At 31.4% G+C, this 12,665-nt stretch overlaps 1 protein-coding gene across 5 annotated transcripts in view; it reads left to right on the plus strand.

The window, feature by feature from the left end:
• The window catches only part of LOC127705441 (LIM domain only protein 3-like), a 152,417-nt gene that overhangs the window by 76,617 nt on the left and 63,135 nt on the right, over positions 1-12,665 (plus strand). For all 5 annotated transcript variants that reach the window (XM_052209756.1, XM_052209761.1, XM_052209758.1 and 2 more), the window contains one exon: positions 9,784-9,822. In XM_052209756.1, the coding sequence (XP_052065716.1) occupies positions 9,784-9,822 (39 nt within the window). The remainder of the gene's footprint in view (positions 1-9,783; positions 9,823-12,665) is intronic.

Below are 12,665 nucleotides of genomic sequence, written 5' to 3' on the forward strand. Positions count from 1 at the left end.
TGCTGTCCATCCAAATGTCCATATGTAGGTTAAACTTTCATCAAAGTTTTCTTGTCTTCTATGAATGGGAATGATTTAATATTTGGTCTGCAGCTTGATAATGTTGTGTTGTAGCAAATAAGCAATTTTTACATCCACAGTGTAGCCACTTCCTGTTTGCCGATAGTATGAAATTTTACAACACTCAATGCACAAGGAAAACAAAACTTTTCTAGGCTTCTATGACAGGCAATGGTTTAATATTTGGTCTGCAGTTTGATAATGTTGACTTTTAGGGAGTAAACAATTAATACATACACTGTGCAGCCACTTCCTTTTTGCTGCAAGGAAAATTTTCTTCAAACTTTTTATAGCTGCTATTGAAGCGAATGATTTTATATTTGGTCTGCAGCTTGATTGTGTTGGGTTGTAGTTAGTAAGCAATTTTTATATCCTCCGTTTAGCCACTTCCTATTTGCCAATAGTTACAAATTTTTCAATACTCATTGCACAAAGAAAATTTTCGTCAAAGTTTTCTTGGCTTCTATGAAGGGGAATGGTTTAATATTAATGTCTGCAGATTGATAATGTTGAGGTGTAGCTAATAGGCAATTTTTACATCTACAGTGCAGCCACTTCCTGTCTTTGGAAATTTGACAACACTCGATGGATCATTGTACAAGAAAAATTCTTGTCAAAGTTTTCTTGCCTTCAATGAAAGGGAATGATCAGTTATGATTCAGTATACATGAAACCTTAATCAATTACATGTGGCAATGCAGGCATGTTCAGACCCAGTATTGGTCTTGTTCATTGAGAAGCTGGTCTTTACATTCAAGTTAACATATTTGAACAACATAATTTATAATCTGATTATAGGGCATACATGAATATACACGTTACAGTAAAGTATGAACTTTCCTTCCACAATTTAACCAAATTTCCTTCCACCATTTAACCACTTAATCACCTTGGATAACACCCAGAATCAATTAGCACAGCCTCAAAACCCAGGACCCATAGCTCAGCCTCAAAACCCAGGACCTATAGCACAGCCATCACTTTACTAATTGAGCTAATGGATTTCTTCCCTGGAGCATCTGCTGGAGACACTCAATGATTATCTGATTCAGTATATACATGTATCAGCACCCTAAAACACTTGGACACTGGTTAGCATAGTACATTGCTTCAAATACTGCTGAGGAAAGAATTAAAATTTGCTACTGTAAATGTCCCAATGTATCATTGTTAAATTAAGGCAAAAGAACTTTAACGATGTCCATATATAGTAAATTAATTAGAAAGAAACAAATAAGGTCAACAAACAAAAACTGTAGGAATTGCATGAACTCCAAAAGGATCAATACTCAGGTTGCGTCATGGTAAGTCTCTCCTGCTATGATGGTTTATATTAACAGTTACTTTTAGAATTTATCTATCACACTTGATGTGTTTATTATTAAAAAAAAAAAAAAAGGAAAAAAAACAGGTTTTTAATATAACCCATGCCAAGAAAAATAAATAAATTGAAAACAATATATTTTTGACTATCAAGACGTTTCTAAACACTTTCAGATTTCTTAAATTTGATACTTTGAAATATACTCAACATAATAATTCATACTTAAAAACAAAATAAGAATTTGTTTTCTAACAGCTAGTGCTGTTTACTGTGACTTTAGTTGTTGTTTATGAAGTGCTCTTTTATATTTGAATTAACATTTTACACAATTTGAATTAAAATTTTACACAATTTTTAAAAGCATGATTTTCCATTGATTATAATTGTACCACCAAAGATTTTTCCTTGGAAACCTGGAAGAATAAGCCACCTCTCTGCTTAACAAAAAGTTGGTATTTGGAATTCAGTTCCGTGGAGCCTCTTGTTTCAGATTAGGTTGTAGTTCTAAGAATATTTTTCAATAGTGTGGTTGGTCAGATACAGCATTTTATCTATTGAAATTTCCAAATCAGATTTAAATATTGAAATTTCATGATTAAATGTAAATCCACTCTGGCTTTTAATTGTTTAAATACAATAATGCATTAATTAAAACTTCCTGATCAGATTTAAAATCCACTATAACTTTGCAGCATCATATTTATTGAATTTTTTTGATTGGACTTTGATCCACTCAAATTTGATATGGCTAACATGGCAAGTTAAAATTTGAAATTTTGTGAGTTTTATTAAATACAATATTTTATTTATTGACGTAAAATTGGATAAGGCCACTTTTTTGGTCATCACTTGAATTCAAAATTCAAAAGTATTTTAAATCTATCAATTAACTTTGCTTCAGATATTCCAAAGACATTATTTATTAGTCTATCAAATATCAATAAATTAATTTGTTAATTGTGTATTATATATTCTTTTAGGCTTCAAACTTATTGTATTTTATGGAAAATAACAAAATAATGTCAAAATCAGTATAAAATAAGGAGATGGTATGGTTGCAATTTAAACAACTATCCACTAGAGAATAAATGAGGATACTAACAACTATGGATCACTCTATATGGTCCAAGGACACAGTTATCGTCCTTTGGTTTTCGTTGTCTACGAATATAGTCCCTAGTGTGAACAGTGTATAACTTGCATTTTTTTTTATGCACTTTCCCAATTTATTTCTTGATATTTTATGCATGAAATAAATTAAGTAAGGGGATGAAATTACATGTTAAAAAAATTTGGGTGCTGAATCTTTATGTTAAGTAGTGATTTGGTCCAGTTAAAAAGGTCAAAAATTAAAATGTCTGAAGCTGTCAAACTGAATTTTAGCCCCCCTTAACACAGAATTGTCAATATTTTGAGTTAGAGCTGGTAGAAGTTTCTATAATTTTGATATTATTTGAATCAATAGTAGTACACTACACTGTAAAAATCTTTTTGAGATAGAGCAGGTGCGATTTTTTTAATTTGAATTTATTGTCTAAAAGAAATGCACTATGAAATAACTGTGTTCTCGGGCCTTAAAGAGATGAATTCCGTAAATGTAGATTCTGTACTTTGGCAACTTTCCTGAATGGTTTGCTGGTTTCAATTTGTCAAACTCAATAAAAGTAAAGGATTTACATCTTTGTTTGACAGAAATTCTGTTAAAATGTCCCATTTTGGCATTATGCGGCTAAAATAGGCATTTTAAAGCAGTTTCCATTTTATGCCTAAGAGCCATGCTGAATTTCTATCTGACAGCTTTTTATGTTCCTGATATTTGTATTTCTATGCTCAAATCAAATTTAATTAACCATTTGTGAACTCTGAATCTAGAGAAAAGTAGATTATCACAGAAAAAATGTGCAGAATATTTGTATTTATGTCCCTGGTTAAACGGCCTGTTTGATGTATGTGAAATGTGAAGAGCTTTGTACATAAAATCTGTAGTCCATCACAAATATTTCACTAAATCTGTTAAAAAAAAACACTTTACAATGATCATTACACCCTATTCATTTCATATGCTACCATAATTTTCTTCTTTAGGATAGTAAGTGGTTCAAATATATGCCAATTGAGACTAAAACTACATGCAAGTTTTCCATTGAAAAGTGAAAAACTGGTCATCAGACCATACTGTCTGCAAAAAAAGTTGAATTCAAGAGTTCTTTTGCAATTAGACGTCTTGTATCATAACATCATAGCATAGAAATGAGCAAAAAGTAACAAATTTCCATTTCTTATAGCCTCTGTGTGCATTTTTATATGTAAATATGGGCTACGGCCTAAATCGACTCTAAATAATTCTCAGTCTTACATGGCCTAAGACCATTTTTATACGACCGCAAAAAAAATTTTGTGGTCGTATATTGGTATGACGTTGGCGTCGTCGTCGTCGTCGTCTGGCATCGTCGTCGTCCGGCGTCGTCGTCCGAAGACACATTAGTTTTCGCACTCTAACTTTAGTTTAAGTGAATGGATCTCTATGAAATTTTACCATAAGGTTCAATACCACAAAAGGAAGGTGGGGATCGATTTTGGGGGTTATGGTACCAACAGTTAAGGAATTAGGGGCCAAAAATAAGCATTTTCTAGTTTCCAGACAATAACTGTGGAACGGTGTATGGATCTTTCTGAAATTATACTACAAGTTTCCATACCACAAAGGGATGGTTAGGATTTGCTTTGGGGGGTTATTGCTCAAACCGTTTAAGAATAAGGGGCAAAAAAGGGGGAAAAACAAGGTTGTCCTCATTAATGGACAAATACTTTAGTACAAAACATAATTTAAAGCAGTGTAAGGGAGATAAATCAAATACATCATTGAAATTATCTCCCTTACACTGCTTTTAAATTATGTATAAAGTAATGGTTAATGAACAATTAAGATAATTTAAAACAGTGTAAGGGAGGTAATCCAAATACAACGTTTTGGTTACTTCCCTTACACTGCTTTTAAATTATGTTTGAAGAAATGCATATTTATAAAGGAAGACCAGTATGGCGCATTAGATTTGTAAAATCTTTGACCACATTTATTTATTTGTTATGCCGAATCTAACTGTGTATTTAGATTTTTAATTTTGGGTCCAGTTTTCAAATTGGTCTACATTAAGGTCCAAAGGGTCCAAAATTAAACTTTGTTTGATTTTAACAAAAATTGAATATATGGGGTTCTTTGATATGCTGAATCTAAACATGTATTTAGATTTTTGATTTTTGGCCCAGTTTTCAAGTTGGTCCAAATTGGGGTCCAAAATTAAACTTTGTTTGATTTCAACAAAAATTGAATATATGGGGTTCTTTGATATGCTGAATCTAACCATGTATTTAGATTTTTTATTTGTGGACCCCGCTATCAAATTGGTTCATATTGAGGTCAAAAGGGTCCAAAATTAAACTTAGTTTGATTTTAACAAAAATTGAATTCTTGGGGTTCTTTGATATGCTGAATCTAAACATGTGTTTAGATTTTTGATTATGGGCCCAGTTTTCAAGTTTGTCTAAGTTGGGGTCCAAAATTAAACTTTGTTTGATTTCAACAAAAATTGAATATATGGGGTTCTTTGATATGCTGAATCTTACCATGTATTTAGATTTTTTATTTGTGGGCCCGCTATCAAATTGGTTCATATTGAGGTCAAAAGGGTCCAAAATTAAACTTTGTTTGATTTCATCAAAAATTGAATTATTTGGGTTCTTTGATATGCCAAATCTAACCGTGTATTTAGATTTTTAATTTTGGGTCCCGTTTTTTAAATTGGTCTACATTAAGGTCCAAAGGGTCCAAAATTAAACTGAGTTTGATTTTAACAAAAATTGAATTTTTGGGGTTCTTTGAAATGCTGAATCTATACATGTGTTTAGATTTTTGATTATGGGGCCCGTTTTCAAGTTGGTCCAAGTTGGGGTCCAAAATAAAACTTTGTTTGATTTCAACAAAAATTGAATATATGGGGTTCTTTGATATGCTGAATCTAAACATGTATTTAGATTTTAGATTTTTGGCCCAGTTTTCAAGTTGGTCCAAATTGGGGTCCAAAATTAAACTTTGTTTGATTTCAACAAAAAATGAATATATGGGGTTCTTTGATATGCTGAATCTTACCAGTATTTAGATTTTTTATTTGTGGGCCCGCTATCAAATTGGTTAATATTGAGGTCAAAAGGGTCCAAAATTAAACTTTGTTTGATTTCATCAAAAATTGAATTATTGGGGTTCTTTGATATGCCAAATCTAACATTGTTTTTAGATTTTTAATTTTGGGTCCTGTTTTTTAAATTGGTCTACATTAAGGTCCAAAGGGTCCAAAATTAAACTTAGTTTGATTTCAACAAAAATTGAATATATGGGGTTCTTTGATATGCTGAATCTAACCATGTATTTTGATTTTGGACATTGGACCATAATAGGTAAATTAAAAAAATTGAAGTTCTTAGACCACATTCTTTCTGTGTCAGAAACCTATGCTGTGTCAAATATTTAATCACAATCCAAATTCAGAGCTGTATCAAGCTTGAATGTTGTGTCCATACTTGCCCCAACTGTTCAGGGTTCGACCTCTGCGGTCGTATCAAGCTGCGCCCAGCGAAGCATTTTATATACTCATGTGGTATGCTTTTTGTCGAGCCTTCGACTTTTGTCGAAAAAGCGAGACATAGCGATCCTACATTCCGTCGTTGGCGTCCACAAATATTCACTCTGTGGTTAAAGTTTTTGAAATTTTAATAACTTTCTTAAACTATCCTGGATTTCTACCAAACTTGGGCAGAAGCTTGTTTATGATCATAAGATTATATTCAAAAGTAAATTTTGTAAAAAAAAAAGTCCATTTTTTCCGTATTTTACTTATAAATGGACTTAGTTTTTCTGCCAGGAAACATTACATTCACTCTGTGGTTAAAGTTTTTGAAATTTTAATTACTTTCTTAAACTATCCTGGATTTCTACAAAACTTGGAAAGAAGCTTGTTTATGATCATAAGATAGTATCTAGAGGTAAATTTTGTAAAAAAAAAATTCCATTTTTTCCGTATTTTACTTATAAATGGACTTAGTTTTTCTGCCAGTTAACATTACATTCACTCTGTGATTAAAGTTTTTAAAATTTTAACAACTTTCTTAAACTATCCTGGATTTGTACCACACTTGGACAGAAGCTTGTTTATGATCAAAAGCTAGTATCTAGAAGGAAACTTTGATAAAATTTTGTTCCATTTTTCCGTATTTTACTTATAAATGGACTTAGTTTTTCTTCCAGTTAACTTTACATACAGTCTGCAGTTAAAGTTTTAAACTCATTTATTAGATTCAAATACCATCCTGGATTTTTACCAAACTTGGACAGAAGCTACTTACAATCAAAAGATAGTATAGAGAGGAATATTTTTATTAATTTTTTTCCTCATTTTTGTTGAGCCTGCGATTAACAGCAAAAGTAGGTGAGACACTGGGTTCCGCGGAACCCTTACGAATTTTTGTAACTTTTCTTTACATTTAAAGTACATTTAATATATATGGAAGAATAATGTATGGTTAAAAAACTTCAAAAACTTCAAATTGGTTGAAAAAAATGCATGTTTATGTAAGGCTTCCCTTAATTCGAAAATCTCTATTTTCAGGCACAGGCTCATAAGAATTTGACTTTTGAATAACTGTGATAAATCTGATAAATCAAATGAGTGTTTCGTTGATTTTAATACTTATTATATTATATTCAAGAGTATTTAAAAAGCAAATTTTTGCAATATTTAAATTTTTTAGGCCAAAATCTTGACAGTTGAAAATATTTGATTTAAACGTCAAAAATAAACATCCAAATTTCAATATTAAAATGACCCTAGTTTCTATAATATATATCCTATGGCCATGAAACTTGTCCAACTATCTTATAATTTCCTAAGCTTAAGTCATGCAAAGTTTTATTAAAATTGGTCAAGTCTTTCTATCCTATTAGGTCCAAGGACACAGTTATCGTCCTTTGGTTTTCGTTGTCTACGAATATAGTCCCTAGTGTGAACAGTGTATAACTTGCATTTTTTTTTTATGCACTTTCCCAATTTATTTCTTGATATTTTATGCATGAAATATTAAGTAAGGGGATGAAATTACATGTTAAAAAAATTTGGGTGCTGAATCTTTATGTTAAGTAGTGATTTGGTCCAGTAAAAAAAGGTCAAAAATTAGAGAATGTCTGAAGCTGTCAAACTGAAATTTAGCCCCCTTTAACACAGAATTGTCATTATTTTGAGTTAGAGCTGGTAGAAGTTTCTATAATTTTGATATTATTTGTATCAATAGTAGTACACTACACTGTAAAAATCTTTTTGAGATAGAGCAGGTGCGATTTTTTTAATTTGAATTTATTGTCTAAAAGAAATGCACTATGAAATAACTGTGTTCTCGGGCCTAAAAATATACAGGGGCTGCGACAAAGTGAAAAACACAATCGTATATGTGTAGTAACCTATTATGTATGAAAGGCCATCACATGAAGTAATGTGAAACAATTCAAAAGAGAAAAACAATGCCTTGATTTTTTTTAAAAAACGTGACAAATTAGCAAAAGTATAGCAGACAGCAACCAAGCCTCATTTTTGAGATCTTGCCTTTTACATTTCGATATGAGGCTTTAGCCAAAAAGATTTTTTGCTACAAGATTTCTTGTACAAAGATATCAAACTTGGTAAAATATCACTTTAGATAAGGCCTCATACTTATTTTGCCAGAGACATGATAGTGACATCAAAACTAATATATAATTACATTGATTGTTCACTAAATTCAATGACTATTGTCATTTCTCTGGGTTTTTAGAATGGGGCATCAATCTGAATTTGAGGCAAATTTTAAAACCATAGATGTTTAAATGACTTCAGAGAGTATCAAACAGCCTTTCATACCGCCTGACAGCAGTGTACCAGCACAACATAAACACCCTTTCATACCGCCTGACAGCGGTGTACCAGCACAACATAAGAACAAACTATAAAAATCAAGTTCTGTTTAAAAAAAATCTAAATATTAAAAAAATATTGGTGCTAATTAAATGATTATATACACAAGACCATGAAGATCATTTGAAACCAGTTTACCTTAACTAAGTTATAAATTGGAATGAATATAAATTCAACCACTGCATGCAGTGTGATACAACATTTCTCCACTTGAGACAGTTACATTTTTTACTTCAAAACTTGAGACTTAGTGTAGTGTTTGAGCATTTAGAATTTGACTGTTGAGAGTGGAGAAATATTGCTTGAGATTCGGTGGTGGAATCTTTGCCTCAATATATATAATGGTGAGTGATGGGAAGCAATATGTAGACAAACTTTATATTTCTTTTTCAATGATCTCTAACATTATGTGTTCTTTTTATGTGACATCATCAGACATGGTTGCCTTTTTTTGTGACATCAACATAGAGAATTCACAGGAAAACATATCATGATTGAATTTTGACCAAGGAAGAATTCATATTGTGAACAATCAACAGGTCGGGAAAGAGCTAAGAATTAGACAAAGTTATAATTAAGATAGTGATTATCAAGATAGACGAATTTCTTCCTGTTACAATATTCTATAATGGTTAAAACATTTGTAATCAAATTCATTAAGGTTAAAACACTGATTAATAACTGGAAGTATAGGAGATACTAGATATTTTGGTTAAAATCTTGCTTCATTTTATGGTTATCAATTTTGGATTTATGATAAAATCCTATAAAAAAATGAGCAGAAAATAAATCCATAAAAAAAATATGGTTTCGCAGAATTTTTATTTTTTGATATGTTTGTGTTTTTATGGCAGAAAAACTGGAGTTTCAAATTAATATGCAATTTTCCAAATGAAGAATTTGATATTGTTGAAATAAAAGCAGAAATTATAATGATCAACACAGGTGATGAAAAAGTTGTAAAATTATCAAACAGCTACATTGCTTCAATAATTTTATGAATTTATTTTCTCCATAAAAGTAGAAATCTCTTGATCTGATCATGAATTTTACCGTTATTGTCACACCCCTACCTGACAGAGCCAATCACCTGATTAATTACTGATCGCCTAACCCAGCCCACAGGCAGATTGCAGGTGATACATCTCTTTCTTGTCAAAACTTTTTATTGATTTTTCACTGCATGTTTTATAAATGTAGCAAATGGAAAATAGACTTCAATAGATACAGCATATTTGAAAAGTGAAACTTCCTTTGTATTTGACTGTAAAAGCATTTAAATTCCCTGATATATATCTTATAGAGAGATATTGTAATTTAATAGAAAGATTAACTACAATATTGTTTGTACTTTTGAAAAGTTTTTTTTTCTTTAACAAGAGTGAATTTGATTGGTTATTTCAGGAGAGATGACGGAAACTGAACTCCAGGTAGATAATACTGGTAAGTTAATATTTATTTTTTTTATTTTATTTACTAAGATATAGAAAAAATTAAATTAATTTCTATTAAATGAAATAGTATTATTAGTTTTTCAGTTTATTCAGTTTTCTGAACATTTATATGTAGCAATATTTAAAATGTTTTTACAAATCAAATTTCAACATGTTCATTCTTCAAACTTTTAAGTTGGACTTTTTCTAAATTTTAATTTTCAGAACTGTCATATTATTTGATAATCAAGATAGCAAGAGAAAAAACGCATTATTTCATAGATAGAGAAATGACAGTAATTTAGTGTATGTTCATGTTTTTGACATATGAAATGGATTTAAAAAGTTCTTTTGGTATCTAAAACATAATATAAAAAAAAAGACTTTTCATTTGTACATAGTAAACTCTATTGTTTTCAGATAGAAAATTGAAAATCTTTCCAGAATTTTATTTTTTGTGTAATTTTACATACAATACAATAAAGCCATAATTGAAATTGTACCTGAAGAAAATGAAGTTCTTCAACATTATTTATGTTTGGTTGATTAGATAATGAATTATAAAGGTAAATTGTAACAATTTAGTAACACCTTTTTGTAGGACCATCATTTTTGGTTGTCATATTTATGTTATGGATGTGTTAACAGCAATGTCTATCTGCAGACAATTTTTTTTTTACCATATGCCAATAAGACTGATCCTTCGGAAATTTGAATACAATGTTCATTTGCACAAAACAAAATGAAAGCTGCCAATGGTATAGATTTAATGATTTTTATTGATATTTTGTGCATGGATGGATCTGTGACCCAAGATGGTGTGTCTCATACCATTAAAAATGAATCTAACCTGAACATTGAACCTGTCAAATATTTTATATTTTTAGGGACATAACCCTGAAAACCGTAAATTATTGTTTCCAATGACCTTGTCGGTGCACCCTAGGATTTGGCCATTTTTGGTGATGATCCTGCTCCTCTTCATAACTCCAAAACTGTACCCCACTCCTAAACCATATATATTCCTAATTGTAATGGCATGACTTTTATAGTGTACCATAGGTGTTGTCTCTAGGGTTGAATGTCCCTGCCCCCATTTTATCCTAATTTGTAAAATATATTTTAAAAACTATTCAGACCCCTACTCCTAATCCAAATATATTCTTGTCATGGAAAGGCCTCTCCTGAGAGTGCACAATAAGTTTTGTTCTTGGGGTCATGCCCGCTGCCCCTTATATTCTGAATTGCCATAACTGTAATAAATTCTTCCTTATGCACCTCTGAATGATTTTTTGTGGTTTCGCATACTAAAACATGAACTTAATTAGCCATTTCTTCTTATATTAGTGTGTTAAACTACAACTCCAGGAACAATTTTTATAAATTGTCACCAACTTTTCTAGAACTTGAAGTTGTTCAATTTCCATTTAAATTGATGATATGATCAATATCTGGGGTTTACCATACCAAAACATGGACTTCCCCATTTCTGCAAATATTATTTGGAGACAACAGGTGACATTTAAGTCTTTGGAAGACTCGCACATTTTAAGTGTTTTACAAGACTTTTATATGCAAACTAGATGTAAGGAGATGTGGCATGATGAAAGCATTTACACACATATATATCCATACATGGAGAGAATGCTCTGATGTGTAATAAAATCATTTAAAAGTGTTTCGATTCCTACATTGTTTGTATGCAGTACTGAAGAAAAACCATTTTATACATTCTTAAGATACAGTATAACTTATACCCAAAAAGCTGGGCTTGTAAAGTATCTAGTAAATACAGAATAATAGGAATGGTATACTCACATACTAGATGTGTTGTTGATTAGGACAAATTTATGTATTTTCATGCTGGCGATTCAGAGTTCATTATGAACTTATGAAGGAAGCAGTCATTAATTTTTTATGCTTAATCTGTTTGTAATATCATCTGTTTGTTTTCTCTCTACAAACATTCAGTAATCTGTTTAATAGGTTGGAGTAAACAGTTAAGTTTACCAATGTTCAAAATATCACATTAACTCCTAACAGAGGAAAACTAAACCTGAGGGTATCACATTAACTCCTAACAGAGGAAAACTAAACCTGAGGGTATCACATTAACTCCTAACAGAGGAAACCTAAACCTGAGGGTATCACATTAACTCCTAACAGAGGAAACCTAAACCTGAGGGTATCACATTAACTCCTAACAGAGGAAAACTAAACCTGAGGGTATCACATTAACTCCTAACAGAGGTAAACTAAACCTGAGGGTATCACATTAACTCCTAACGGAGGAAAACTAAACCTGAGGGTATCACATTAACTCCTTAAACAGAGGAAAACTAAACCTGAGGGTATCACATTAACTCCTAACAGAGGAAAACTAAACCTGAGGGTATCACATTAACTCCTAACAGAGAAAAACTAAACCTGAGGGTATCACATTAACTCCTAACAGAGGAAAACTAAACCTGAGGGTATCACATTAACTCCTAACAGAGAAAAACTAAACCTGAGGGTATCACATTAACTCCTAACAGAGTGACACTGGGTACATTGACTGAGGGTATCACATTAACTCCTAACAGAGGAAAACTAAACCTGAGGGTATCACATTAACTCCTAACAGAGTGACACTGGGTACATTGACTGAGGGTATCACATTAACTCCTAACAGAGAAAAACTAAACCTGAGGGTATCACATTAACTCCTAACAGAGTGACACTGGGTACATTGACTGAGGGTATCACATTAACTCCTAACAGAGAAAAACTAAACCTGAGGGTATCACATTAACTCCTAACAGAGTGACACTGGGTACATTGACTGAGGGTATCACATTAACTCCTAACAGA

The sequence above is a fragment of the Mytilus californianus genome, unplaced genomic scaffold (genome assembly GCF_021869535.1).
Source record: "Mytilus californianus isolate M0D057914Y unplaced genomic scaffold, xbMytCali1.0.p SCAF_6, whole genome shotgun sequence".
NCBI classification, from domain to species: Eukaryota; Metazoa; Mollusca; class Bivalvia; order Mytilida; family Mytilidae; genus Mytilus; species Mytilus californianus.